General features: G+C 35.5%; 1 protein-coding gene across 2 annotated transcripts; it reads left to right on the top strand.

Moving 5' to 3' along the window:
• Positions 1-4,066: 4,066 nt before the first annotated feature.
• LOC113087735 (microfibrillar-associated protein 3-like) lies at positions 4,067-9,930 on the top strand. Of its 2 annotated transcripts, none has more exons than XM_026255651.1 (3): positions 4,067-4,305; positions 5,118-5,540; positions 8,719-9,930. In XM_026255651.1, the coding sequence occupies exons 2-3, from the start codon at positions 5,219-5,221 to the stop codon at positions 9,609-9,611; spliced, it is 1,215 nt and encodes a 404-aa protein (XP_026111436.1). In that variant the 5' UTR covers positions 4,067-4,305; positions 5,118-5,218; the 3' UTR covers positions 9,612-9,930. The 2 variants fall into 2 exon arrangements, with proteins under 2 accessions (XP_026111436.1, XP_026111437.1); XM_026255652.1 differs by having other exon boundaries at positions 4,068-4,202.
• Positions 9,931-15,709: the final 5,779 nt, after the last annotated feature.

Raw genomic sequence — 15,709 nt, 5'->3', positions numbered from 1 at the left:
AACAACTCTAAGAGTTCGGTCAAATTCCTGTGTGATTATAGAAATGACCACAGGGTTCTGCTCTGCTTACTATATTAAAATGGTTGTTTCATAACTGTATTTTATTCTATATTGTAAACTTTTATACACTTCAATTGGACCTTTGGTTAGCTGTTAAATATTGAAACAGGTTTTATTTAAGTTAAGATGTGCATGTGGCTGACTTTTGTTTTTGCTCTTCCTCAGGGTGATTGAGTTTTACAGATCTCAGAGGAATGCCTTGCTCTCCTCTGCAGATAAATGGCTCAAAGGTTGGACTCATCTGTTATTGACACTATCATGTTAGTCTTATGCAACCGTATTTTAACATTGATCCCAATGCAGTGCCTGATATCATTTTTTATAATCATATTTTTTAAGTCTAAATGATTTTTTGTAGTAATCGACCATGTGCCACAGATGTTGTCCATACATCTTATGTTGTATTGAACTAAAATACAAGTCAAAAATGCACAATTGCTATTGCTTTTTTTTTTTTTAAATAAGTCAGTTCTCATATATTTGAATGTCAGAGTCCAGATTACAGTATTTAAACCTAGATCTGAAGCATTGCATCACTTGCTCACCAATGGAACATCTGCAGTCAATGGGTGCCGTGCATCAATTAACATCTTTTCTGTTTTGTAAAACATTAACAATCCATCAACTGTTTTGGCTTGTAAACAGTGCTTGATCTGTGCAGATTTCACTCCTTATTCAGACAAGTTGTTCACTGGTGAAACCAACATTATGGACTCATATTTTAGCAGTTTAAAGCAAAAACTCAATTCACAACTCATTAACTGATGGACTGGAGTGGTGTGGATTATTGTGATGTTGTACTCTCATTCTGACGGCACCCATTCACTGGTGAACATCTATTGCTGAGCAAATTATATAATGCTAGATTTCTCAATATCTGAAGAAGAAGAACCAAACTCATCAACATCTCTGATGGGTTGAGGGTGAGTACATCTTCAGAAAATTGTCATTTTTGGCTGATCTGTTCCTTTAATTACTTTAATTACGTGTGTTTTGTAGTTGAGTGGCATCCTCCCATGGCCGACATGTTCCCGTGGATTAAACTCAAGGGCATTAAAGACACACAGATGGTGAAAATGGAGAGAGCTTCAACACACTCACACACATCTGTGTAATTCACACGTACACAAAAACTCATAGAGTTTACATTTGGGCTGAATGTGATGATATGAATGTTTTCAGTTGCTGCATGAACAAATACTCACTTCTGTATGAAACCACTTTCCTTCATCACTGCAAACATCACCTGTGAGTCAGACATTTTTATGGGCCGTTGCTTTATGATACAGTGCAGCAGGTTTGCTGGGGCTTTTTGCCAAAGCAAAGTTTGAATGATGTGTGTGTGTGTGTGTGTGTTTACATAAATGAACTGAAGCACCTGAGGGTGATCCTGAAAAGACACCAAATGGTTTGCCTCCCAATACACATTCAATACAGCATCTGTTTCTGTTGAGACGTTGTTGTGTGTGTGTGTGTGTGTGTGTGTGTGTGTTTATTTGAGTTTCAACAGCTCAGCTCCTGTTTTTGATCAGTTTACTGCATTAAAAGTATGAATTTTCTTGAAAAGAAAAATCATTCTCAGATTTTTTTTACTGCAATATTTCATTGTTTATCATTTATTATAGATATATAGTACAATGTTGCTAGAGCATTTCAGATGAGTCTTATAAGTTCTCGTTTTATATTATGCCTAATAGACTCAAGTGCATCTGATGTTGATCTGTACTTCAGGGTAAGGCCTTACTTTGTCATTTATGACTCATTCCTCTTCATCCAGGCTTTCAGGAGTCTGGCCGATCTTATGTGAGCGGCTGATTTCCAGGAGGAGGAAATCAAGGGATTTTAAAACTGGTTTAATGTGTAAAATGTTTAACCATGAAAAGATCAAAGTCAAGTGGATGTATTTTATTGCAATAGTTCTTTATTCTAATGTTCTCATAGTATGTGTATGTTGCTCGTAGAAGCTTTTAAAATGGCATTAGACTGCTGATGGACTCTTTTCACAGACTGTAATGACGAATTTCTGCACTAACTTGAATACATCTTTGTTTTTTTCAGACTTTGGAAAGACATAGGAATGCATTATTGGATTTTTTTGCTCATGCTTTTGGAGTAATTTTGAAATAGTAATGCAAAAATTATATTTGCATTGGACTTCCATATATACACCTTTACATTTCTGGAAATGTGAAAACTGTGCAAGTTGGTCCATTTGGACCTAAAATGGTTCAATAAATCGATAAACTGAATTATTGTACTGTAAATAATGATGATTCTCGCTCAGCTTTATGCTTTTACCAAATCTTTGCTTTATTTCTTAGGATGGTCCACCCAAAAAAATTACAGTTCTTTCATCTACTTTTTTAAAGAAGATATTTTGAATGTTGGTGACCAAATGTTTTCGACTCCCATTGACTTCCATATTATGGATAGTGAAATATATGTACCGTAAGTCGATTGGAGCCAAAACGGTTTGCTTCCCACATTCTTCAATGTATCTTCTTTGGTGCTTCACAGAATAAAAAGAAAGCAAACAGTGATGACAAAATCTTCCATTTTTGGATGAACCATCTGCTCCAATGTTTTTCAATAGAGAACTTGTAGATTTTAGCAATGCAGAATGTAAGTCCTTAACTTTTGAACAAATTAATTAGAGTACTGGATTTGACATGGTGTGTGTTGTTTCAGTGACAACAGATTCTTTGTGCACACTACTCAGAGAAAGTGTTTATGAAGGGCTCACACACACACTTTGACAGCTGCTATAATCTTGGTGTGATTGTGCAGAAACTCTGAGTTATGCAATCATAAGTGTTTTAAAAGCAAGATTAATAGCATGTACGTGAGTTTCCTGGGCTTTTATTAGTGTAACACGCTGGTTATAACATATGGTCAAAGTGATGTGGTTTTATCATTGACCAACAAGGGCAGTTAATTCTTAAACTGGATTTCTTAAGTCTGAATGTGCAATCTAGTGTGACAGAAGTGGAAAGATACACATTGCCATTTGCCACATGCACATCAGCTGACCTTTACAGGGTTGATTTTGTAAACAAAAAAAATTATAAAAGTAATGGCACACGCTTAAACACAGATTATTGTTTCTTTATGTGTATAAATATAGCAGTACAGTGGTGATATCACATAGTACTTTGAAATGATATGATAATGAATGATTACCATGGTATTCATACAGTTCTCCAAAGTACTACAATATACCAAACTATATGTATGGTATATAACATATATGCGGCCCTGGAACACAAAACATAAGTAGCACAGGTATATTTGTAGCAATAGCCAGACATAGATTGTGTATGGGTCAAAATTATTGATGTTTCTTTCATGCCAAAAATCATAAACCAGCCAAAGACCAGCATAAACCAATAAAGGACCAGCTTAAACCAGCTAAGGACCATCTGAAACCAGTAAAGGACCAGTTCAAACCAGCTAAGGACCAGCATAAACCAGTTTAAACCAGCTAAGGACCAGCATAAACAAGTAAAGGACTATCTTAAACCAGCAAAGGACCATCATAAACCAATAAAGAACCAGTTTAAACCAGCAAAGGACTATCTTAAACCAGCAAAGGACCAGCATAAACCAATAAAGGACCATATTTAACCATCATAAACCAATAAAGAACCAGTTTAAACCAGCACCACGACCATAGTAAACCAACAAAGGACCATCATAAACCAGCAAAGGACCATTATAAACCAGCAAAAGACCACTTTAAACCAGCAAAGGCCCATCTTAATCCAGAAACGGACCATCATAAACCAGCAAAGGACCGTCATAAACCAACAAAGGACCATCATAAACCAACAAAGGGCCAGCATAAACCAGCAAAAGGCCAGCATAAACCACACATTTTCTGTGTATGCAAAACTAGGTAAATGAGGAAATAAACCAAACAGGGTGACGAAGTTAGCCCAAATTCTCAACCAATTACTGGAAAAACTGGGTCAGTTGAGTGAAAGGGGGAAAAAGGTAGGGGAGGAACAGAAAGCAGATTAGAGATGATAGGAGGAGTTTAAGGACCGAACACAACGCTTTCCTCGATTCTGTCTGTCTTATTTCATTCACAGTACATCATTTTGGGATCCGTGAACTTCTCGAGAGATCATCAACTAAGTCAAGTAAGTCACAGTTAAAACCAAACCCAGATCCTCAAATGAGCGTCGACACACGCTTCAGGACAAACGTCGAGAGATAATAACAGCGGGGGAACAAACAGCGGGTGTAAGTTAGTTTATTACGTTGCTAATCGCGCAAGTATCGCCGAATTTGTAACCGTTTAGCGAAATTGAACAAAAGGAAATGCAGCTGTTTTGGCTATCAGGCTAGCGGTGTGTTCAGCGGGCATGCGCCTGTTTCATAACATTCACGTAGAATACATGTAAGCTTTAGGTGTTATATTTCATTTCAAAATGTTGAATTGTATGAGTTAAAGCCACTGAATGTGGAAAAATCTGTATTTTATGCGTCTTGCGTTGCGGATGGTGACCCGTCATATGACTAACGTTAGTTAGCTGTTGTTAGCAACACATTTTAACGTGTCAGATATGATTGAGGCATTTAAACGGTGTGGATATCACTATCAAACGACATAAACCTAGTCTTGGTTGGTTTATATGTTTATGTTTAGTGAATCTGTCGCTTTGTTGCGCGTTGAAGCTTTTAAAATGACATTAGGCTAATACGTGCGGGTTACCATTTGTTTGGTAATGTGTTTCTGTCCATTTTTTCATTTGCTTCATGAATGCAATAATAAGATTGCAAATGGTTTGAATGTACAACAAACGTTAAGTGTCAAAAATTAACACTATTAAATGGCTTTGTGACTTTTTAAGCATTAAATTATTATTTCCGCCTTACAAATATGAGTCATTTCTTATTTTTGCACGCCTTGTTATTCTTGTTGGATAAGATCACACTAAGAAGAGGAGGAGTCACAGCTTATGCGTGTTAAACTTGAGATGAATACCATTGTCATTGTGGGAAATCAAGTATATTTTTTTTATTACTCTTCCCTTTTTGTTTCGTCTTCTCAGTGATGCATCTGCAGGAAGGGCCATGTGCACCAGTGGTTTTTGTTCTCTGTGCTTGCCGGCTTTCAGATAACCAGTGACTGTAACATGAGGACCGGTGGAGAATGATATCTGATCCTGAGGGTTGTTACAGAAAGCCAGAGAAAATGAACGGGGCGTACGGATACATGATCATTTATTTAGTGTCCGTGATTAGTTTCTGCGGGGCAGAGGCTTTGAACATCTCTGCAGTGGATGGAAATGTAAGAGAGAATGAGACCGAGGCGGATGGAGGTGGCTCGGTTCCCCTGGTGCTCACCAAAGTAAGCCAGATCATCGCCCGTGAGGGGAACTGTGCTTTAATTGACTGTAATATCACCGGCGACCCTTTTCCAGACATCCAGTGGTTCAACTCGCACGGACACCTGCTTGATACTGAGAAAAGTGGTACGTTTACTCTTTAAAACACCTTCTGACACCAATGCATTCTCATATCACTGGACCTACACTTGGTCACTTTATATGTTTTTTAGATTCTGTAGGTGTACACATTTTATACAATTTTTTTTTGTACATTCTGCTCCCCAAAGTTGCATTAATATAAAATTTTAATTTGTAATATTATTACAATTTTATATAATAGCATCATTACTCCAGTCTTCACTGTTACGTCATTCTTATATTCTGATGCAAATTTCTTTAACGTGTTTTTTATTTTTTAGATATAAACATGCTTGATGTATAATTATTTTGGCAATGATCACAGTGGATGTTTTCCATTATTATTTAATACATGCACTTTTTTTTTTATTTGAGATGAATCCGTTATGCAACAATTTGATCTTTAAATCTGGTGATGTAAAAAAAAAATGTCTCCGTAATTCCCAGCTGGAGTGTTATAGAGTTCCTGATGATGAGTGACTTTTGAAGGATTACTGATGGTATCGTGCAAGCTTAGGTAATGAAAAACACTAACAATGCTTTTACTGAAGTGACATGGAAACATTCATGCTATTCAGTTGAGCCTGGGTGAATTGGATGGGGTGTGTTACTGTGTGAAGAATTAGTGTGAACTAAAGACTATTCGACGGGTTTCATCTTGCACAGCATTTGTGAAAAGAATGACACTGCAGGCTTCAATTTATATTGAAGGAATAGTTCAACCAAAAATGTAAATTTGCTGGGAAAAAAAAGACTCACTCTCAGCCCTTCCAAGATCTAGATGAGTTTGTTAATCAGAACAAATTTGGAGAAATGTAGCATTACATCATTAACTCCTCAATGGATGCTCTGAAATGAATGGGTGCCGTCAGAATGAGTAAAAACATTGCAATAATACATGACTAATCCACAGCACTCCAGTCCAGCAGTTAATGTCTTGTGAAGTGAAAAAGTAAGAAACAAATGCATCATTAAGGAGTCTTTGAATTCAAAGAGTCTATAATCCACAAAAATGCTATATCCTCTTAAAGTCATCTTATCTGAATCGGGAGAGAAATATGCACAGATCAAGCACTGTTTACAAGTAAACAAAGTATATATGGACTTTTCACTAAAGGATGTGTTATTTAGGATTATAAACTTGTATTTTAGCTCAAGGTTTTAAAGTTATTACACCTTAATGATTTGTTTCTGGCAAACATGCAGCTTTTCGCTTCACAAGATGTTAACTGATGGACTGGAGTGCTGTGGATTATTGTGATGTTTTTATCAATTGTTTGGAGTCTCAGTCTGACGGCACCCATTCACTGCAGAGCATCCATTGCTTAGAAAGTGATGTAATGCTAAGATTTGTTTTGGGTGAACTATTCTGTTAAACAAAATCCCAGGACGGTTGGACATTGTTGTTAGCTTTGACATACACATTAAATACATACTAAGTATTTGCAACCTGTTTTACTGTCGTATTTCAGTGAAACTGGATATTTAAAAAAAAATGTGAAGTGGAACTTCATTTTAACCATCTTGTTGTGGAGGACTAACTACTTCCTGAAAGACTACCAGCACTCTTAAAATAGGCAGCACCCTTGGCCTAGATTGCATCAGCTGAAGGACAGCTAATTTGATTTATCATTGCATGTTGTTCATTCACAATAAGACCAGGATTTCAATTATTAAAGTCAATATAGTACATTTTAATTTCATACTATTGACTTTGCACAGCTAATAGCCAGCAGTTAAAGATCAAATGATTTACTTTATGCATAATGCATTGCTGAATTGTTTCATAACGATTAAAAGACCTCAGGTTGCTGCCAGTAAGTGATGCATTGGTGAACTGGGGCCAAAGATGGAGTTATTGATATGGCGTTTATAAATTCCCATCAGCACATTAAACACAGGCGACTTGTGCATTATGTATGTGCGTCCTATTAGAGAAGGTGGACAGTTTAAGAGTTCCTGCACAAACAATGCAGAAACTGGCCTTTATATAGTCGCATAGTTGTCTGTGGGTTATGCAAAGGCAGCATTGTTCACAGAACTACATTTGTGCTTTCATCTTGAGGAACTGGGTTTACAGAAAAAAAAGGTGTTAACATGCACCAGTTATTTTAGAAGCATCTGTTCTGATATCTTGATTGTGATCTGGCACAGACTAATGTGATTGGTTGACTTCTATGAAACTGTTTATGGGTTCTGATATTCATCAGTTTTGCAGATGGGTTAATCACTGTATTAAATCATTTGTCAGGTTACTGGCATCAGATCTAGATCTCAGATCTTAAAACATAATCATAAGAAACGCTAGTTATTCGTGAGCAGAACCGCAGGTTTTGCTTGGAGTTATTTTAGTGCTTATTGCTTTCGGCTGATCAGAAATTATGATTACTAAGTCTAGACACATTTCTTCACATGTTTTCTTTATATAGACAGTCACAGATAGACACTTCTGTTTTCATTTGACTTTTTTTTTTCTCTGTGCTGTTTTATGCTGGAATTAATTATTTCCCATAAACGACCCTAATTGAACATAAAACAAAAAAAGTGGCTGGTCACTTATGTTTTTTTCAAACTATCTCTTTATATTTAATGGTGCGTTCAAGTCGTCTTTTAGAAGTCGCAATTACAGCCTCAGGTGCATTCAGATCACTTCAGGTTTAAGCACTTTTTTTAAATAAAATTCAACAAGATTTTTCCACTTTATATCTACAAATTAAAATGAAGAATTTGAGTTTTTTTATTTTAATACTGCTCTAAATTGAATCATATTTTCTGTCATTATTGAGCAGTACTATGGTAATTTGTACATGCAGTTTAGACAGTTTTATGGTAAAATAAAAAATAATTGTAACAATTTTACCATTGATACAGATGCTTTATCCATTGCTTTCGCCAAGTTGGGTAATTTGAGATCAATTCGCCATTGTTAATTTAACTTTGTGGTGACATTCATGTACATTTAGGCCTAACTCTTAAACTCTTAAAAATCTTGACTTGAACGCACCATAAGACGACCATTCTTGGCTACAATGTACTGAAAATTGGAGTAGACTATGCCAAAAGTAAAAGGTTTTTATTAATTTTAAGTAACCTCATTTTGTTGTTAAAGTCTTTGGATTTCACTCAAGTTTACTCCATCTGTTTTTAATTTAAAAAAGTGATTTTTCTTGGTCTTTTTCTGCAGATGGTAAATGGTGGATTCTGGACAATGGCGTCCTCAACATCACCAGCATCACGTTCTCAGACCGTGGCAAATACACGTGCACGGCCTCCAATGCACACGGCAAGGCCAACTGCACAGTGACGCTGCGTGTGGTCTTCACCAACGGAGATATGGGTGTTTACTACATGGTGGTGTGTCTGGTGACGTTTACCATCATCATGATTCTGAACATCACTCGCCTTTGCATGATGAGCAGCCATCTGAAGAAAACTGAGAAGGCCATCAACGAGTTCTTTCGCACGGAAGGCGCGGAAAAGCTTCAGAAGGCCTTCGAGATTGCGAAGAGAATTCCTATCATTACCTCAGCAAAAACGCTGGAGCTGGCGAAGGTCACGCAGTTCAAGACCATGGAGTTTGCGCGCTACATCGAGGAGTTAGCACGTAGCATACCGCTGCCGCCGCTGATCATGAACTGCCGCACCTTCATGGAGGAGATCCTCGAGGTCGTCGGCGTAGAGGAAATGAGACACACTTTTGTCCGACAAGCACCTGAGAGTCACGGTGATGGAGCTGCTGGCACTTCTGATGATGTTTTCACGATCTTGCACGAAAGAGAGCGGGCGAGGGAGAGGGCGAGGGAGCGCAGCGATTCTCCCGCCGTGGACTCGGACGACGCATCGCTTCACGAGCAACCTCAACACATAGCCATTCAGGTTTCGGTTCATCCGCAGTTAGCTGCTGCAGGATGCTGTAACGAGGAAACTCCGCCTCTTTCTGAAATAGTCTCCTCTGAGCCCCCATTGGCTCAGGTGCCTCTGGAGGCGGAGTCTGAGGAGAATGAAAACAAGGTGGAGTCTGTACAAGGAGGTGGTGCTGCACAGAAAACCCAAGTCATTTATGAAAGCCATGTGTAATATCCTGAAGGATAATGACCTCGCTATGCATTTTCTTGGGGAAAGAAAAGGTCAAGATTTGTTTTTCGTCTCAGAAGTTGCTTTCTGTTAGTCATCCTAGGAAAGATTAAGAAAAGATGCATTTGTGGTCGGGTAAATCTCGCAAAAATATATATATATTTTACCAAAAAAATTTATTGGGGGGGAAATTGTATTTTGCTTAAAGAAAATAAATCCTATTTTCCAGTTTCTGCACCGTGTTGTGATATTTTAATGAAATTAACCCTCAATTTTTAGAAGCTATTGTAATTCATAAAATTTTCTCAATACTGTACAATTTAAAAAATTTATTTTTCAAATTTTAAACACTATATATATATATTCAATTATACATATTGGTTGTATTTGTGACGACTGAATTTAATTTAGGTTGATTTTAGGGATTTAACGGTTCACTAAACTCATTCGATTCAAATCACGATTTTGATTTCATGATTTGATTCTATTTTTTTTTTTAATACAAAAAGAGATTTAATAAATTAATAACAAATAATTAAATGACAATTTTTTTATTGCTCGGACAAAATCCTGCACATTTCTTTGTGAAATTGTATATCGTTGGTTTGGATTGCTTCTATCGTCCTCATTTGTAAGTCGCTCTGGATAGTGTCTGCTAAATGACTAAATGTAAATTTAATGTAAATAAAACATGAAATATTGAAATTTTAAAACAAGCTCCAAGTCAAATAACAAAAAATACATTTTTGTATAAAAAAAAAAAAAAATTAAGGCACTGTCTGTGCTCTTTCCAATTACAAATTAGAGGCAACCACTGCATTTCAATCATGATCCAAACAAAGATGCTGCATACACTTAACATTAACAGTTTTTAATATAAATTAGATTGTATAATTTCGAAAATTTAAGCAAAAACAATGATTTGACTTAAGTTTTGTTAAACTATACATTAAATATCTGCATGAAACGTGTGTTTCCATGGTTACCGCTGTAAACAAAGCACTTATGAAGACTGCAGCAGGTGGAGCTTAAAGCATTTCCATGGTTACCGCTGTAAACAAAGCACTTATGAACACTGCAGCAGGTGGAGCTTAAAGCGTTTCCATGGTTACCTCTGTAAACAAAGCAGTGCTGCACTTATGAACTTTAATGTGCATTATACAGAGGCAAGATAAAAAAAAAAAAAAAAAACTAAACTTTCCTAAAGACCGTACGTTCCCCTCAGATATACATTCATATAAACTGCACCTAAATGAATCAAGATTTGTTTAGCATCTCAACTGATTTGTATCATCACATATTTAAATTGATTTTCAACCAACTCACAGTTAATCGTTACATCCCTAGTTAATTTAAAGTAAAACTGAACAGAATAATTGTTAGCACTTTTGCAATTATATACAAAAGTATAAATATTTACATTACTGTGTATTTACATTAATATTTTATTATTATTTTGCTGTACATTAGTGTGATGTTGAAGGCTAAATTTGCCTAAAATGACATCTCAAACCCCCAAAATTAATAATAGTCCTAAATATTTTTCATTTATGCAATTTTTCCCCTCCTTAAATTTTGGTTTAAAATATAGCCTTGTCACTTTGTGAGATTGACCTGTTAAAGTTATGTTTCCCATGACAATGAATACTCATGCTGAATGTATTTTGGGTAAAGTTCTCTATTTATTTAGAAGATCCCATGATATATTTTTTTCTCATACTCTCTAGAAACCAGGGCTCTTGAGGGATACAAAGCTCACATCTTGCGTCTCAATCATCAGACATAGGGTGGACGTAGTTCAGGATTATCCATTTCAGGAATGAATGAGAATCAACACATTTGGCTGAAGTGCATTTTTTCATTCCATAGAAATCCAACATTTTAAATAATATTTCTTGAAGTGATGTGCACAGTACTTTCTCAAATCTAGCTCCCTCTTATAATGCATGAAGAATGCATGTCGATCTGTCTTCAGTGCTGGACTCGGAGAGGCTACACTTTTGTTTGTGTGATCTTGTCTGACTATGTGTTATTTATCTTCTGTATCAGGTAAACACGGTAAATGAGATTACGAGGCATTTTATTCAGTTGAGTTTCCACTGGAGTCTTTAAACTGTTACTGTAATGATAGTATTATTACTTGACTAGTAGAACAGTAAATATTACTTTTGATTTCAGATGCACAGCTAGGTTTCTTTCTTTGAGTGTTTTTGTTTTATTTCAACCTGTCTTTTTGAGAATCCAACAGAGAGTTACGATAATAATGTTTAATCTCTTCTGATGTCCGAAACACTGGACATGCTTAGGTTTACTTCTTAAAAAGGCTCACATTTTAGTTTCAGTTCAAACAAGTTGGAATTCTTCAGTGTTGATCTTGCTTTTTTGGGCTCTTCCAGAGTCACCTAGCAGTTCGCTGCACCGCTGATAGCTAGCTAAACCGGTTAAGCACTCGTCATTACAAATGTTCCTGGTCAGGATTGTGAGAGGAAGCGATGGCCATGGTGCTCTTCAAACCGCTGTTTTAGAAGTAGTGAAATAAAGCTGCTGTGTACCCATGATTCCCTGTTTGTCTTCATTGACTCTGATCTTTTATAAGCCTTTGTATCATCAAAAATTTCATCATAACTCTCTGTAGGCACTTGTTGATCTATTGCAGATCATTTCATGTTGTTTGAAGAACAATGTCTAGTATTTTAGTGATGTAATGTTCAGATAAGTTAATTAAATGGTGTTGGATATTCAAGTGCTGAAATGCTTGAATAAACACCCTATCCAGATATTTGAAGTACTGAGCTGAATGCATCATTGATTTAATTCAATCCGGTTTGTGTGTGCAAGTGCTTACGGAGTTGCATATGTGAATGAATATGTCTGGTTTTAAGGAATAGTTAATGCAAAATGAAAAAATAACTATTATTGCCATCATGTTGCTCAGAGAGAAGTAGACCTTTTTTTTTTTTGAATGTATTTTATTAATTTTGGTCGAATGTTTAATTAGACTTGCACTTGTAATAGTCATACAGTATAGATTCACTGAAATTAAGGGAATAAAATATAATTTCAATGAATTAAATTTATTGACCAGCAATAAAAAAAAAAAAGCTATAAGTATGTAATTTATAATTACCATAATTATACACAGGTAATTCTATGGAAATGTGATTTTTTTCTGACCCTTGCCTTTACAGAAATATTACACTTGAAAAACACTTTAGGGTTACATTATATATATGTGACTGCGATTAATTGCGTCACTGGTGTTACATTAAACACATTTCATTTTATTGTATCTCAAGGGTTAAGATACAAAATGATTGCATCATTAAATGTTTATAACTTTTTTCCGAATATTTTCAAATATTGTTATAACAAAAACCTGATTAAAATAAAACACAATCTCCTTCTCTGTTGCAATATCATTACTTTTCTGCAACTCTGACCACGTGCTGAAAAAAAAAGAAATATTACATAAAAACCTCTAAAATGGCCGCCAATTTTTTTTTTTTTAATAAATGCACAAGAAAGATTAAAAAAACAATAAATAAGATTATATCATCATTTATATGTATTCATGAAGCCAAAGGGTAATCTAATAATGTGGGCGAAATAATAAAGTTTAAATGTAAAAAAAAAAGAAATACATTTTAAGACATCGTTCCATAAAAGTAGACGTTTTTGTAGAATGACGCATGAAAATATCAACCTTACGCTGACCTTAGTAAAAATCCCGCCCGCCCAAGTAGCCACTGACTAGTGCGTGCGCATTATCTGACCGGAATGGCGCGCTTTTCTGAGGCGACACGGTTTTTTAAAATGATATTTATTATTTTTATTAAAATAATACGAGTAAAACTATTATATTGCTTTGATCAGAAGAACGAATGCAAAGCTGTGTTTCAGATTTAACGTTACTTGAATCGGCAAAGTAAATCGTAGAAAACCGTTTTAAGTGACATATCTTGGATTAACAACAGCTAATTACGGTCTCTGGGTAATCACGAAATGATGTAGAATGTAATATGTCAATGAAAAATAAAATTAGGCAGAAGTTGATCTTATAATTGATGTATCTCGTGAGGTTTTGTTAGTTGTTCGTGTTAGCAGATCAGTGGTTAGAGGTAAGTGGTTATTTGTACTGTTCAGGTCTTAATTATAAAGCCTCAGGAGCCATTAACATGTCTACAGGAGGGAACCTATGTTCTTTCAGTATGGTAGGAGTTTTGAAGTGACTCATAAGAAGAAAATACACTTAGAATGGGAGCAGTGTCTTTGTGCAACCATATCAAACATGGATGTCACGTTACCAAACCTATTTTACAAGAAAAGACCAAAAAAGGCCACCTTAAAACACATTCTAATGCTTATAGACTGGAAAAATAGACTTACAGATTTTGCACCGTATCCAGAGCATCTGCAGCTCCACCTGCTCAAACACTGCGATGATCCATTTACATGTTCAGAGAGCAAAGCATTTGCAGATGAAAAGAAGCTGAAAGCTCTTCTGAAAACCCATTCAAATGAGAGGCTTTTAAATGTGAGATGTTCCCTCTGGGAACAGCCACAAACACACTGGAAAAGTCCCTTTGAGCAGCCAGACGGTGATAAAACGATACTCATGTACTGCTTGAGACTTCACATCCAAACAGGATAAAGTTGATTACTACAGATACATTTAAAATGAAAGCTGGGAAGATGTATTGTTTTGTAAAATGCCAAATGAACTCAATTTGAATCTCAAATTTTGACTAAATGCTGTAAAACATCTTTCAAATGATTTACAAATTACATTTTAGCTTACAAATAAATGGGAATATGCTTTAATATTTAAAGATAGTTAACTGATGGCTTTTGGCTTATGAAAAGAGACATTTGCATTTCCTTGAAAACAGACACCAAGTGCAAGGAAATATGCATAAACCATTTTAACACTAAATCCATAAAAAAGCCAAAAATGGTTAACATTTACCATTCGTTTTGACATCAAGTAGTTGAAGTCATAAAATGATTTGTTCATTCATATTCAAGACAAGAATTAGAGATCCATATTAATTTGGTTTTGTAAGTAGAGTTCAAAATAAACTGATCTTAAAATTAAACCAGTTTTAAATTGATTTTCTTCATCTCTCATCATACAAAGCTTCCCCCTTTCCGTGCCTTTGGGTAGCTCGTCTCAGTATACAAATGTAGATGTGTGTGTGTGAATGTAGACAGTCAGTCCTCAGACAGGAAAGTCTGGCGCTGACGCTAATGACCTGTGCAACCACACAGAGAAACCACACGCTTGCTCCCGGTGTGGTACAACCTCTCGCTGCTGCAACAATTCATACATCACACATTTAGAGAAGATTGTGGGAATTCTGCTTTCAGATCACATTACACCGTGTGTAATTAGCTGTCATTTAAGTAGACATTGTCTTTAGTACTTTTTTTTATCTCCAATCAGAAACCTGATACAGGTTAGAAACCATATAGTTGCCCCAGACACGGAACTAAAGTAGTGTAGTATTATTATTTTTGAAACCAGATCTACTAGTAATGTTTTTCTGTCGCTATAATATAGGCATGTTTATGCATTTTATTTCAAGACACTATTTCAACTATTCTATTTTTTTTTTGTCTTTTTTATAAGCACTTTTATCAGTGGTTTCCAAACCTGGTCCTGGAGGCATCCCAACAAAATCTGCAGTGTTGGGGTGCCTCCAGGACCAGGGTTGGGAACCTCTGATCTAGATTTCTTCACCTCAGCAGTACATACAAACTTAGTAAAAAAAAAATTCTTAGGAATATAGATGTGAATAAAAAAAAGTGGTTTGTTCATTTACATTTGCCTGATTTCATACACATTTTAAGTTCAAAAAATGTGAAAAAAGTTAAAAAAAAAAAAAAAACCTAGCAGTATTTTCTGATTTATGAAGTTAAAAAAAATATCTAAAATCCCCCCTACAAAGACATTTAACTTTAAATACATCATAAATGAAAATGTATGCACATTTAATTAAATGCATAATTTGCATATTTAATAGCAATGCAGAAAACTTGAAATACAACATTTATTAATCTTATTTTTTTCTTCCTAAACTGTTTTTAAAGTTATCAGTCAA

The sequence above is a fragment of the Carassius auratus genome, unplaced genomic scaffold, assembly GCF_003368295.1.
Source record: "Carassius auratus strain Wakin unplaced genomic scaffold, ASM336829v1 scaf_tig00045262, whole genome shotgun sequence".
NCBI classification, from domain to species: Eukaryota; Metazoa; Chordata; class Actinopteri; order Cypriniformes; family Cyprinidae; genus Carassius; species Carassius auratus.
This window is presented reverse-complemented; position numbering and strand designations above follow the sequence as displayed.

Bases quoted from the DNA above. Each gene is read 5' to 3' on its own strand.
- LOC113087735 (XM_026255651.1), top strand. From the start codon at position 5,219: ATGATATCTGATCCTGAGGGTTGTTACAGAAAGCCAGAGAAAATGAAC. The intron at 5,541-8,718 runs GTACGTTTACTC...CTTTTTCTGCAG, and splicing joins GCTTGATACTGAGAAAAGTG to ATGGTAAATGGTGGATTCTG.